This window comes from Perissodus microlepis, chromosome 5 (genome assembly GCF_051167445.1).
Source record: "Perissodus microlepis isolate ML-2025 ecotype Zambia chromosome 5, ASM5116744v1, whole genome shotgun sequence".
NCBI lineage: Eukaryota > Metazoa > Chordata > Actinopteri > Cichliformes > Cichlidae > Perissodus > Perissodus microlepis.
In genome coordinates, this window is record NC_140465.1 from 1,150,803 (window position 1) to 1,166,375 (window position 15,573).

General features: G+C 41.9%; 2 protein-coding genes across 3 annotated transcripts in view; both read right to left on the reverse strand.

Moving 5' to 3' along the window:
* Positions 1–15,573, reverse strand: part of LOC146386340 (receptor-type tyrosine-protein phosphatase gamma-like) — a 362,095-nt gene that overhangs the window by 314,754 nt on the left and 31,768 nt on the right. The window lies entirely within an intron of this gene.
* LOC146386343 (uncharacterized) lies at positions 10,641–13,883 on the reverse strand. The gene is made up of 2 exons (XM_084927199.1): positions 11,545–13,883; positions 10,641–11,433 (listed from the first exon to the last, which is right to left on the reverse strand). The coding sequence occupies exons 1-2, from the start codon at positions 11,573–11,575 to the stop codon at positions 10,751–10,753; spliced, it is 714 nt and encodes a 237-aa protein (XP_084783325.1). The 5' UTR covers positions 11,576–13,883; the 3' UTR covers positions 10,641–10,750.

Below are 15,573 nucleotides of genomic sequence, written 5' to 3' on the forward strand. Positions count from 1 at the left end.
GCCATGAAGCCAGATAACACACACCAATTAGTTAAACTGCAGGAATGTCTTAAAGACATAAAGACCTGGATGGCCGCTAACTTTCTGCTTCTTAATTCAGATCAAACTGAGGTTATTGTACTCGGCCCTGAAAATCTTAGAAATATGGTATCTAACCAGATTCATACTCTGGATGGCATTACCTTGGCCTCCAGTAACGCTGTGAGGAACCTTGGAGTCATTTTTGACCAGGACATGTCCTTCAACGCACATATTAAACAAATATGTAAGACTGCTTTCTTCCATTTGTGCAACATCTCTAAAATTAGAAATATCCTGTCTCAGAGTGACGCTGAAAAACTAGTTCATGCATTTATTACTTCCAGGCTGGACGACTGTAATTCATTATTATTAGGATGTCCAAAAAACTCACTGAAAAGCCTTCAGCTAATCCAAAATGCTGCAGCAAGAGTCCTGACAGGGACTAGAAGGAGAGAGCATATTTCTCCTGTTTTGGCTTCCTGTTAAGTCCAGAATTGAATTCAAAATCCTGCTCCTCACATACAAGGTCTTAAATAATCAGGCCCCATCTTATCTTAATGACCTTGTAGCACCATATCACCCTATTAGAGCACTTCGCTCTCGCTCTGCAGGCCTACTTGTTGTTCCTAGAGTATTTAAAAGTAGAATGGGAGGCAGAGCCTTCAGTTTTCAGGCCCCTCTTCTGTGGAACCAGCTTCCAGTTTGGATTCGGGAGACAGAAACTATCTCTACTTTTAAGATTAGGCTTAAAACTTTCCTTTTTGCTAAAGCATATAGTTAGGGCTGGACCAGGTGACCCTGAATCCTCCCTTAGTTATGCTGCAATAGACGTAGGCTGCCGGGGGATTCCCATGATGCATTGAGTTCTTCCTTTCCAGTCACCTTTCTCACTCACTATGTATTAATAGACCTCTCTGCATTGAATCATATCTGTTATTAACCTCTGTCTCTCTTCCACAGCATGTCTTTTATCCTGTCTTCCTTCTCTCACCCCAACCAATCACAGCAGATGGCCCCGCCCCTCCCTGAGCCTGGTTCTGCCGGAGGTTTCTTCCTGTTAAAAGGGAGTTTTTCCTTCCCACTGTCGCCAAAGTGCTTGCTCATAGGGGGTCATATGATTGTTGGGTTTTTCTCTGTATCTATGAAGCGCCTTGAGGCGACTTTTGTTGTGATTTGGCGCTATATAAATAAAATTGAATTGAATTGAATTGAATTTAGTGTTAAATTGGTCTCCTCTGAAAATAAAAATATCATAATGTTCACATCTGGTGACATCTTGCTTTCACTGATGTTTGTGCAACTCTATGATAAACCTTGAAGAACCGATTTGTCACAGTTTACAGCCCAATATCAATATCAATATATGAAGCAATATTTGCTTATTGACAGGAGTGTAAATACATTATTGTACCCTAACCCAGATTCTTGAGGGGCTGTAAACTTTGAGCTTAGCTGTTGAGGAGAGGAAAAAGGAAGTTAAACATGCAGCTTGGAATCACGGTCCATTTCCCTTTCAAGATGCTCAGAGCAGAAACCTTATGTGGGGCTCTTCCTCTACAGGAGCTAAGTGGACAAACTCTACACCAATATTATATATTATTTCAAGCATATTCTAGATTTCCAGCTATTAAACCCTGGGAATATCTGAAAAACACAAAAACTGTAATGAACACCAAAACTCAAACTAACTGAAGTGAAAACATGATCTGAGTTTATGCGCTTCTGCTGAGCAATCAGCAGCATTTATCCAGCACTGCACCTTTTAATGTCACTTGATTTCCATAATGGCCCCATGGTTTCCCAGTATTGATTATAGCTTTAAGCAAATCTTCCACCATCAGCAGCACCAAAACTCGATTTCACTAGATTGAGCACGCTCCCACAGATTATGCTTATGAAACATAAGAAAGACCTAAGAGCGAAAAAGACAGACAGTGGGAGACAAATGAGACAATTAAAAGGGAGGAAGAGAAGCAGCTGGCTGACTGAGCGTAATGACGGAGAGTAAGTTGAGAGTGACTGCAGTGAGGGGGAGAGTGTATTATATTTCCGGTTGAGTGAACACTGGCGCGACTTGCTGTCGACTTGGATCCGTACACCTGACTGTTTGGCTTACCTGACTGTGCGTGATGTGGCCTGGCAGGATCTACGTCCTGATCGTGTGGGTCTGGATTTTTATGTCATTGGTCTATCGACCCAGTACTGGATTTCACCAATACTCAGCTGACGAGCTTCTCCATCTCCGCTTCCACCTGGCTTCTCCACCGCTGGCTGTGCTTCATCTCCACTCAGATATCGCCTTCCTCCCTCGCCGAAAGTACATCCACCAGGGCTCCCGTCGGAATTTTCACCATGACGACTCTAAGCCAATACAGTCCCTCTGGTCCACTTCATGTCGTCCTCCACGGAACCCCGACAGGGCTGCTGACCACAGTGTTTTAGCCACCCTGCCCAGGTCGGCTAACACCTCTGTCCAGTCTGACAACACCGATGTCAACTTCGGCCTCGCTTACGAGCAAGGGTCCTCTAATTCGGGATCTACTCACAGACCGTAAGTTTGACTTTTTCTGTTTGACCGAGACGTGGCAACAGCCCAATGACTTTTCGCCGCTCAACGACTCCACCCCCCTGGGGTTTGTTTACACCTGCCAACCTCGTAAGTCCGGCCGTGGTGGAGGTCTCGCGGTAATCTATTGCAAGAACTGGAAAGTCACGCCGTTGTCTGTACCTGTCTACAGTTCCTTTGAATCCATTGTCTGTCAACTCTCAGGACCTGTTCCAACTGTCATAGCTGTTATTTACCGCCCTCCAAAGTCTAATTCTGTCTTCATAAGTGACTTTGTTGATCTCCTGACTCACATAACTACTGTTTCCCCTAATATAATACTCCTGGGAGACTTTAATATTCATATGGATAACAGTGATCATCCACTCACCAAAGACTTCTCATCCTTCCTCGATAGTTTTGGCTTTAAACAACACATAAACTTTCCTACTCATACTAAGGGCCATACTTTGGACCTAGATTGTTGCTCTGGACTTACTCCTTTTAACTGCAAAGCTGATGAACTGCTAATTTCTGACCACTTGCTTCTTTCTTTCAATATCAAAATGACCTTTTCTATACCCAAGAACCTTCGTACCATTTCTTTTCGGAATATTAAGAAAATCAATCCTGATACTCTTTCCTGATACTCTTTCCTGATACTCTTTCTTTTGCTTTCTCTAGGTCATTCATAACCTGTTTACTCAAGAGGACTTAGTTTCCTATTATAACTCTAGTCTCAATAGTATTCTAAACTCTGTTGCCCCACTCAAAACCAAATCTGTATCATTCTCTCAGTCAGCACCCTGGTTCACAGCTGAACTCAGGCTCCTGAAAGCAAAAGGACGATGACTTGAACGCCTTTATAAGAAAACTGGTCTGAATATCCACAAGGAAATGTTTAATAATCATATTATGTATTAGAAGGAGTGTATTAATCAAACAAAATCTGCCTACTACTCCACCATTATCTGTTCAAAAGACGACTCAACCAAGATACTGTTTTCACTGTTCAACTCTTCTTTCAGGCCACCAGATTTTTTACCTGCTCACCTTTACTCGTCCTCCTTTTGTGATTCTTTAATGTTATTTTTCATTGAGAAAATTCACAAAATACACCAAGACCTGGTTTCCGAGGTTCCATTTAGCTCTTCCTGTGTAATTCATCTCCCATCACACTGTTTTTCTGCTTTCCAGCTCCCCTCAGTTACTGATATTTCAGATTTCATCTGTAAGTCAAAACCTTCTACTTGTCAGCTGGACCCCATTCCTACAGTTTTGGTTAAGGCATGTCTACCTTCTTTGCTTCCCCTCATATCTGCTATCATCTGCTCTTCACTTACCACTGGAACTGTTCCTGCTTCCCTCAAAATTGCCGCCATCAACCCAACATTGAAAAAAACTGGTCTAGATCCCAATAATTTTGAGAATTTTCGGCCTATTTCCAATCTACCAGTCCTTTCAAAAATTCTTGAGAAAATAGTTGCCACTAATAATAATCTGTATGAACAGTTCCTGTCCCATAGCACTGAAACAGCACTTATAAAAATAACCAATGATCTTCTTATGGCAGCTGACTCCGGTTTACTTTCCATTCTTATTCTCCTCGATCTGAGCGCTGCTTTCGACACTATTTCTCACTCCGTTCTCCTCAGTAGGCTAGCCTCCATCGGTCTCTCCCATACTCCACTAGCCTGGTTTAAATCATACCTGTCTCATCGCACTCAGTTCATTCAACTCAAATCCTTCACTTCTCAGCCCTTTCCTCTGACCACTGGCGTGCCCCAGGGATCTGTCCTGTGCCCCTTCTTTTCATTATCTACCTTCTACCGCTTGGACATATTTTCCGTAAATACAATATCCATTTTCACTGTTATGCCAATGACACCCAGCTTTATCTGTCCACTAAACCTGATTCTGCTCTTCCCCCATCCTCCCTCACCCTCTGTTTAGCTGAACTAAATTCATGGTTCTCTTCTAATTTTTTCAAACTCAATAGTAATAAATCCGAGCTCCTCTTGGTCGGCACTAAATCAACATTATCCAGAACCAACAGTTTCTCTACTACTATCGATAACTCACCGGTCTTCGTTTCTTCCTCTGTGAAAAGTTTGGGTCTCATCCTCGACAGTACTCTATCTTTCAATTCACACATTAATAATGTTACTCGGTCTGCATATTTTCAATTGCGCAACATTAATCGTCTCCGTCCTTTTCTCACCCCACATGCCACTGCCATTCTTGTCCATAGCCTTGTTACTTCCCGGATTGATTATTGTAACTCACTTCATTTTGGTCTTACTCAAAAATCCACCCACAAGCTCCAACGCGTCCAGAACTCTGCTGCCCGTATCATCACCAGAACCCCTTCTGTCCACCACATCACTCCTGCCTTGCAGCAGCTTCATTGGCTCCCGGTCAAATATCGTATCAATTTTAAAATACTCTTGTACACATTTAAGGCTATTCATCATCTCTCTCCTCCATATCTCTCTGACCTGGTTAAGATCACCGCCCCATCTCGTTGTCTCAGATCTTCTTCTTCCCTTTCACTCTCCGTCCCTTCCCCCCGTCTTGCCACCATGGGGAGCAGGGCTTTCAGCTGCTCTGCTCCATGACTCTGGAATTCCCAACCTCCTGATTTAAGAAATATCTCTTCCTTCTCACTCTTTAAGTCCAAACTCAAATCCCATTTGTACAAAATAGCTTATCCCACATAACCTTTCCACTCTCCTATTTTATTTGTTTATGTCTTATGATTTTATGATTCTGTAAACTACTTGCTTTTATGTTGCTTTTATTCTACTCTGTACAGTGACCTTGAGTGTTTTGAAAGGCGCTTTCAAATAAAATGTATTATTATTATATGTGATCAAGACCAGCAATTAAGTCCTCTCGGTTTCATTGTAGTAGAATCCCACTACCTGAAGCCCTGATTTTTCTGATCTGAGCCATGGAAGTCAATAATATAAACTCGGGGTGGGTTTCCATTATCGATTTTAAAATCAATTTTAGCTTTAATAACGTAATATTAATTCATTAAATCCTGAATCGATTTTTAAATATAAATGTATTTTGCCAAAAACTCCAGAATCTCAGCTTAAACCTCACAAAACTATTTCAACAACCACCAAACAGCTAAAACAGTAAATGAGAGCAGGTAAACGGATTCCACACAAAGACGTAAACACAGAGCGTGGACCCAACGCATCAGAATCTGTGAGATGTCGGCTTTCTCACCCACCGTCGGGGCTGAAAGCCGACAGCTCACAGATTCTGAAGCTGCACGTTTCGTCACTCTCCAACCAAAATTGACTGAACCAGCAGCAAAAGCAGATCAAAACTACGCTTGATGTTACTCAAACATCTTCATGAATTCCCACAGACTTTGGCTGTTTTGTTTCCACCACGATAAAATCACAATTCCTGCACAGCTCTCTCTCAGTGTACTCAGAGAACAGTTTCCCATCTCAAATCTCAGTTGTTGGCATTATTTGTTCACTTATTAAACACCAGTCTACCGTTTATTACAGTGCTGTCGGCCACTATTTTTTTTTTCCAAAAATGACTTCCAACACAACCCTTATTTCTGCTGTTCAATACCGAAGAAATTGAAACAAATTATGCCAAATTGCTAAACTCTTAGCTGTGTCTGTAATCAAACCTCTGTAACTTTGCTCTGCTTCATTTCAGCAGCATCAGGTAATGTTCAGATGTTGATTCATGGTTTTCTTCAGTTTTTGTTCTACTGCAGAATATTTTTAAGGTTAACTGCTATAAAAGGCCAGGACAGGAAAATCTCCTTCATGTTTTTCTGTTTTATCCTCAGTTACTTTGACACAAAGGCATCTGCTGTGAGGCTCACACCTCTGATGAAGTCTCACAAGTGTCAGTACTGATAAATTATGAGAATTATAATATTTCTGACTGTCGGAGGCAAAATCGAATCGAATTGAATCGATGCGGGACCTTGTGAATCAGAATTGAATCGATTTTAGAAATCAGTGACGATACCCAGCCCTAATATAAACTAGTGATGATCTGCTAATTGATAAACTGAAGGTTTAATTTCAGGCTCGGCCTCCATTGATAGCCGGAAGAAGCAGGCAACTGTCCCAGTGCTTCTAACGCTCTGGGCAGCGGTCTATTCATTCATTCATATAGACTATGATGGACGGATTGTGTTCTATCGTATGGTTTTCTATCCAGGTGATTTTATTGGTAGTACATTTGGGATCACTATCATTTAAAAAAAACAAAAGAAACTAAAGAAACAGATTATGTTTTGTGACAGGTTGTTAGTAATGTTTTTTTACAGTTTAAAATTGGTTCTTTGTTAGGTATAGACACAACGGCGGTGAATCTCTTGAGTATGGTGATTTTCATGCTTGAATAATTAATTGGTCAGTGATAAGTGGCTAAACAAAGAGAATAATATTCCTCTGACAGTGACAGTGAGAAAAAGCAAACAATTTTCAGAAGGCCTTAAGAACTACTGCTCAAGACTACTTGTTTTGCTTCCAATTAACCAATGGCTCCTTGGAAGCAAAATATAGAGTAGAGCGGGGTGATTAAAAGAGGTTGGCTCAAGACTTTTGTATAGTATTGTATATCTTAGCCTCGCCAAAAGGAATCAGCTGGAAATCATTTCAGTTCTTTTAAAACCAAAGGAAGTATCCGGAGGATGTAAGGAGGTAGCAAAAGAAAAAGAATGCAACAATCAAAAGGCCATACCTGCACCTTTAAAAAATGTGTGTAAGTAGGTGCAAAACCAGTCATGGTAAATAGGCTTTTCTACTCCATCCAAACACTCAAAGCACTTCAACGAAAAGAAAAGAAAACAAATTTGTGTTGCAAATTCTTCAGATGCTTCTCAGTAGTTTGTCTTTTGTAAGAAAGGACATGTCGCATGGAACACAAGATTACATTTTATGTATTTGTAACATATGTGTTAAATACTTGTGAATTTCACCAAAACACCCCTTTTTTTAATTCAATATTTCATTTTGCGTCTTCATCCCCTGCCTATGTAATATAGGTCTGTGTGTGTTCGTGTGTGTGCGCTGCGTGTGACGTAGGCGCGTGAATGCGTGCCCCTGGTCACAGCTCCTTTCAGCATGGCCGGAGGTAAGTCACCCAGTCTTTAAGTCTGACGTCATTAACCTTGTGTGGGCCCAAACTCCGCTGCAGGTCCATAAGTCAAATGATCACTATGGCATCACTGAGAGTTGAAAAACTGTCTAAATTCTTTCATCTGTAATAAAATGATCAGTGTGGCTGCTCTACCAGGTGTAACAATTAAGTTTAACATCCAGGCATCCATGATAATGGAATTTATGACATTTAATGGAGTTAGAAGTTAGCAGAGAGCTAGCTCGCTAGCTTCCATCTAAATACAATATAGCATGTCCTGACTGAGGAATTTCGGAAACAAATTAAAACGTACAGCTCTGCTATCACTTACGACAAAAATGAAGACAGAAAATTAAACAGCAGTGACTTAGGGTTACTAAATTTTGGCTAGCTGGTATATAACGATGTGCTACGTGATCGCTAGTGACACAGCTATGTTAGCTTAATATAAACAGTGAAGCTGGAGGATGAACGCTAACAAATGGAGGACATTTTTCCACTCGATAAAAGTTAACATGAGGATTCTCGATGGTCAGGGGAAAATGCAATCGCATGGCAAGATGCTGTAAACAGACCAAACTTGAGTCAGGAGAACAACTGACATAATCCATCCACAATACGAGGTTAGCCATTAATATACTGCTGCATGGGCTGGGCTGTAGTTACATCGTAAGGTTTTAAAAACTGAGCTTTAAAATTAAAAGCGGTAATAAAAACCGAGAGAGGCCGACAGTGATCACTGACTGTTTTTAGGGGCTTTTTGATATTAAATAGAACAAGATACAAAGCATTACAACATGTTAAAAACACAAAAGCCTTATTAAACGCAGGGTAGTTTGGGCCCGGAAGCAGTATTCCTCACGTCATCACTTAAAGACCAGACTGCCATGTTGCTCTCGGCTAATTAAAGTTTGTTAAGACCACAAGCTGCAATGCGAATATAGTTGAACCGCTGTGTTTTTGTCTGTTGTTAAGAGACTCGTTCGGTGTAGGTTTCGTGGAGAGCAGAGTTCACTAATTTAAGTCTTTTAATGAGCTTTAGCCGAGAACACAGCTGTAATGTTAGCATGCTGAGTTAGCCTGGTCGCTAGCGGGAGGTGAAAGGAATCGCTGCAGTATTATTTTTTAACAGCGTGCACTGTTTTCCTTTGTCAGGAGAGGTGTCCTAGCAGGCGCGCTACACACACAGAACGCAGACTTGTAATTCTGTGTTGCAGGTATGGAGATGTTTTTTTTAATGTTTTGGGATGTGGATTTTTGTTCATTGTTTTTATGGTACAGTGTTATATCGCCTGTTGGATGCCATTTATTAATATGATTGTACTTGAGTATAACGTTTGAACTATAAGCACCAAAATATTGGGTCCTGGTTATTAAATTGTATTTGTCTGATTGTTTATTTGGTTTTTAATTGTTTTGTTTATTGTTCTTATAAGTTATTTTTGATGATTTTTCAGTGATATATTATTTATTTTGTGCTTTTTGTTTGTTTTTTTGAGAACTTAAGTTAATATTTTAAAATAATTTGTTGTATTTGATTTATTATATTATTGTGGCGTTAAAGCTGCAAGGCACAGCTCCTTTCAGCATGGCCACGTTAGAGGTGTCCTAGCAGGCGCGCGACACTCACAGATCACGGACTTTAATTCTGTGTTGCAGATCCGCAGTAAAGAGCCCATAGACCCAGTGCTGTCTCCTGCCTCTTACTTACATGCCAGAACACAACACATTGACAGGCGTAACTTACAAACGGGTTACATATTACATCATTTTTAAATGTATTATCATTTCCACTCCATGTATATCTTCCTGGGTCACAGTTTGTTGATTGGGTTGATTTTATTTTTACCTGAACCTACTGATTTGGTTCATTTAAATTTTAAGTCAGTATCTACACACATTAGAGGTTAGGTGAGGGGCTAACAGTCAAATAACTGATTATATGTGAATATAGATCAGTGGTCTCCAACCCCCGGGCCACGGACCAGTACCGGACCGTGAGTCATTTGGTACCAGCCCACGAGAGTTGAAGCTCGGGTGTGAAATTTATGGTTTTCAAAGTTTTAATCTTTAACTCGGTTTCCCTGGGTCTTTTCCCGTGTTGTAGTTGTGTCTTATTTTGAAAGAAATATTTACGCATTGCCATAGCCACCAGAGAGCATTAAGGGGCAGAGAAGAGGATGTTACTCTCAATGTTGTTGGCGTAGGACGCTGCTAATAGAGTTATTATGCACCAACATATGTTTAAAAGTTTAGAACCAGTGGCTCTAGCTGTTTCTCTTTTCATAACAAACATTATCGTTATGCGTACAATATAAAAAGAGTGGCTGAGAATCACTATTGATGTTGGCATTTTTTTCTTCCTAAAACTGGCATTGCCATCAGTATGGTGTACATTTGAGGACAACCTCAGGTTTCAGGAAAAAAGCCGTGAGGTCTCAGAAAAAAAGTCGTTAGGTATCAGGTGTCAGGTGTCGGATGTCAGGTATCAGGTGTCAGATGTCAGGTCTCAGGTGTCAGTTGTCAGGTGTCAAGTATCAGGTGTCAGATGTCAGATATCAGGTCTCAGGTCTCAGTTGTCAGGTGTCAGGTGTCAGATGTCAGATATCAGGTCTCAGGTCTCAGGTCTCAGTTGTCAGGTGTCAGGTGTCGGATGTCAGATATCAGGTGTCAGATTTGAGGTGTCAGGTATCAGGTGTCAGGTGTCAGGTATCAGGTGTCAGGTCTCAGACAAAACGTCGTCAGGTCTCAGGTGTCAGTTGTCAGGTGTCAAGTATCAGGTGTCAGGTATCAGGTGTCAGATGTCAGGTATCAGGTCTCAGGTATCGGGTCTCAGGTGTCAGATGTCAGGTGTCAGGTATCAGGTAGATCAGCTGCCCAATCCACAGAGGCCCTTCTGTCGGGTAGTCCAGTATACTGAAGAACACCTCAGGCTGTCAGGTTAAAACAGTTGGCCATGGTTTTGTAACGTCTATCTGCCATTCCCGAACAGAGTTTCTGAATGACTGCAGCTGCCAGTCAAAACTGTTATGATGACGTCACACCCCAATTTCACAGCAAATTGGTAGTAATTACAATCAAACTTATGAGAAAGGAGACCCCTTGAACATAAAGCAGCATAGTGAGAACTAATGTCGCTGTTGCGACGTCCATTTTTGCTACAGTCATTGGCTGGGACCTGACAACAGCGCCACGTGAAGGAGGCTTCTCTCTGTCTGATAGCTTGTGTTCTGACACCTCAGACCTGACTTTTGAGACCTGACACCTGAGACATGACAACTGACACCTGATGCCTGATAACTGACACCTGATACCTGAGACCTGACACCTGATACCTGACACCTGACACCTGATACCTGACACCTGATACCTGACACCTGATACCTGACACCTGACACCTGATACCTGACACCTGATACCTGACACCTGATACCTGACACCTGACACCTGATACCTGAGACCTGACACCTGATACCTGATAACTGACACCTGATACCTGATACCTGACACCTGATACCTGACACCTGATACCTGAGACCTGACACCTGACACCGGACACCTGACACCTGATACCTGAGACCTGACACCTGATACCTGACACCTGACACCGGACACCGGACACCTGATACCTGATACCTGACACCTGATACCTGATACCTGACACCTGATACCTGACACCTGATACCTGACACCTGATACCTGATACCTGACACCTGATACCTGACACATGACACCTGACACCTGATACCTGAGACGACTTTTTGTCTGAGACCTGACGGCTGTTTTCCTGAAACCTGACATTTTTTTGTCTGAGACCTGAGACCTGACAGCTTTTTTCCAGAGACCTGAGGATGTCCTAAAATGTACACCGTACATCAGACCCCAAAATTCAATGTGAGTCAAATTATGTCTTACTTTTCAGGATCCAGCCCACGGAAACCTTGCCACACCTGTGATCCATGATGTGCACAGAAGAGCTCTGCAGGAGTCAAACACTAAATTAACCAACTAATTAAAAACAAACGAACGAACGAACATTAATACTAGTCTGACTTTTTGATTGACTAATGATCTCTGGGAGGTGTGGGACAAAAACACTAAAGCAATTAGCACTCAGGATGGCAAAAGGGCTAGTACATAAACAACATTTGAAATTCTGCTCCAGGAACTGTCAGATCTTTGCATATCAAATGTTTCGAGCTCTTGACAAACGAGGTCTAGCAAGTTTAGCTGAGGGTATGAAGTGAATTCCAGCAGGGAAATCCCCAGGACCTGGCCTCTGTCCTCACCAGCATACAAATAATGCTGCTGAAACTGAACACGGAGGTGTTACTCGTCCAACACAAACTCACCCAACAACTTTAGCTTTTTACCTTTTTAAATTCTGAGAAAAAAATATTTACATAGAACAGTTACAATAAACACATATTGGAAATATGGAGTGGTGACATAGGCACAGAATGTGGAGGAAAAGAAAGTGAAAGGAGAAACAAACAAAATGTAACACAGGACCATAGTGATCAGGTGTGTTAACATGTCTCAATTCAGCTTGACGTTTGAGATTAGGCTTAAAATTTTCCGTTTTAACAAAGCATATAGTTAAGGCAGGTGACCCTGAATTATTTACACTGAAATGGTTCCTGGCTGTGTTTCTCCCTCTCTCACCCTTTTCACTCACTAGGTGTTTATACAGCACTCTGCATTGAATCATTAGTCATTATTAAACTCTGGCTGTCTTCCACAGCATGTCTTTGTCCTGTCTTCATCCGTTCACCCCCAACCAGTCATAGCAGAGGGCTGCTGGAGGTTTCTTCCTGTTAAAAGGGAGTTTTTCCTTCCCACTGTCACCAAGCACCTGCTCATAGGGCTCATCTGATTGCATCTATTGCAGTTTTCTGGTTTTTTGTGTGTTATTGTAGGGTCTTTACCTTATTTGGCACGATACAAATAAAACTGAATTGAACTCAGTGTGTCTTGATGCATGCTCAGTCATCCAGGTAAGAAAATCTCTAAAGGTTGATTCTGTTCATCTGGACGTACCGTTTTCAGCCCACTGAAGTGGCCTGGTTTCAATCATTATGCAAATGTACTGTTTATAAGATTGGGGAAACCTGCAGTCAGCTGAGACTGAAGAAGTCACTTGGATGAGTGACGAAACGTTTCTCCCACTGAAAACACTACGTCTAGATGAACAGAATCAACCTTTGGAGATGAACTCAGTGTGATTTTATACATGTTCACTTGTACTGGGCGTCTTGTAGGTTGAAGTATATGTTTGTCGGGAGCAATTTTACATGTTCCCAGCAAGCAAAGCCCCACGAGAAGCAATCGCTGACAGAATGACGCAGGGTCCAAGTCATACCCAGACCTCCACCTACCATTGAGGGTCCCAGGCAGCCACTTTACACTGTGTATTCTTGATTATTTTCTTCATTCATTCTGTCTATCACATGTTAATTTGTCAGTACTCAGTATGAGGCATTAAATGAGCCAAGACTTCATGATGTCATGCTTGCCCCTTTTTCTGTTTATTTTTACTTCATTTTTGCTTCTCTTGAGTGGTTCATGTTAAAATGATATATTGATGTTCTAGTACTCAGCTACTGCAATGCATCATTATTACTGTTTCAGGTCCAGCCAACCCACTCACTGTACACACTACAAGCCAGTATACTTTCCATCAGGTTGGGATGTACAGAAAATGTAGACCAAGTGAACATGAGGTCACAATGAGTGGAGAATGAACAGCATAGTGTTGTTCATTAGAACAGAGGGCGATCATGTTTTAATTAAGGTTTCTAGCTTTTCCAGGAACTTTGTCCTATCTTGCCGGCACACACCCCTCACCTATTCTCCACAGAATCCACTAATAATCTATTTTCATGTGTTTAAGCCTTTGAGGGTTAAATACACTCGGCAGAGGGCATGCCAGGGTAATCCCACGAGGGAAGTGATTTGAGTGCTGCTACAGTTCTGCTCAGATGACATGCACACAGCATTTCCTCTGGGATATTTTCCTTTTCTGTTTTTTGGTACCAGACAGCAGGATGTAGGAGGGACTCCACGGCAGGTCCCCAAGAGACTCTAATAAAAATGGTGCCAAAAATTCCCACCGCTAGCTGAGAATACATTAACATACTGTATATCATGAACATACCTTTGTACTTTTAAATGTATATACTTATAGGCTAAATGCACCTCAAGGGGTGGCAGGCTAAGTTTTTAAATTCAAACTAAAAATTGTGACAAAGTTTGAGTCAATCTCCCCTCCAACCTGTCGTCCTGGCTCCTCCTTGCCGCAGCATTTGTGTTGTACCTCATCACTCTCTAGCCATAAGAGCAGTTCCTTCTTCCGAATGTTGGATCACTGAGCTACTAGTTGTTTCACTGTCACGCTGGGTATCAAAGATTCCACAGGTCCAGCATCATATTCATGTAACCCCTTCTGCTGGGGTTACTTGCGTAGTAGCATTCCAACAGTAGTAGCATCCCTGTTCTCATCTCTTGCCCACTTGTGTCTTCTTGTTCTCGTAGCCCACTTCTCATCCTTACTGGATACAGACGGTCTATGTAGCTCTATACACTACCAGTCAAAAGTGTGGACACACCTTTTCATTTAATGGTTTCCTTTTAGTACTTTCTGCATTGCAGATAAAAACTGAAGGCATCAAATATATGAGCAAGATATATGGAATTATGTAGCAAAGAAAAAATGTATAATAACTCTAAATATTTCTTATACTTTAGATCCCTAAAAGCAGCACCCTTTGCTGCACACCCTTGGCCTTCTCTCAATGAGCTTCATGATGCAGTCACCTGAAATGGGTTCCCTTCACAGGTATGTCTTGTCGGGGTTCATTTGTGGAATTTCTTGCCTTCTTAATGGGGTTGGGTCCATCAGTTGCGTTGTGCAGAAGTCAGGTTGGTACACCAGCAATATCTGTTAGAATTCATGTTATGGCAAGAACCAATCAGCTAAGTAAAGAGAAACAGCAGGCCTTCATTACTTTCAGAACTGAAGGTCAGTCAATCTGGAAAATTGTTGGGAAACCATACCTCAGCAGTAATCAAAGCAAAGTGTGACTATTTTGAAGAATTTAAAATATATTTGAGTAGTTTCACACTTTATAGTGTGTATAGTGTATCGTGCATAGACTTCTATGGGACCTGATGTGTTGGGGAGTAACGGATTACATGTACCGGCATTACATATTTAAAATACAAAACATGAGTAACTGTATTCCGTTACAGTTACCGTTTAAAAAGGTGGTATTCAGAATACAGTTACTTTGTTGAAATAAATGGATTACACGGCGCTCTTTTCCTGTTTCATATGTTTGGCTGTCCCCTCTCTATTTTTGGTAATTCCACGCCGGTGGAAACCCAAACAAAACACGCATTAAGAGGCTCTAATGTCTGTATCTCAATCTCTCCCCTACTTGCGGCCGCATAATGACGTGAAGAAATCCATCCATCCATTCGCTACCGCTTATCCTTTTCAGGGTCGCGGGGGGTGCTGGAGCCAATCCCAGCTGTCATAGGGCGAGAGGCGGGGTACACCCTGGACAGGTCGCCAGTCTGTTGCAGGGCCAACACACAGGGACAGGCAACCATTTGCGCTCACATTAACTCGCACATTCACACCTAGTGGCAATTTGGATTATCCAATTAACCTATCCCCACAAGCTGCATGTCTTTGGACGGTGGGAGGAAGCCGGAGTACCCGGAGGGAACCCACGCAAACACGGGGAGAACATGCAAACTCCACACAGAAAGACCCCAGCCTGATGGTGGAATTGAACTCAGGACCTTCTTGCTGTGCGGCAACAGTGCTAACCACCGTGCCACCGTGCTGCCCGACGTGAAGAAATATT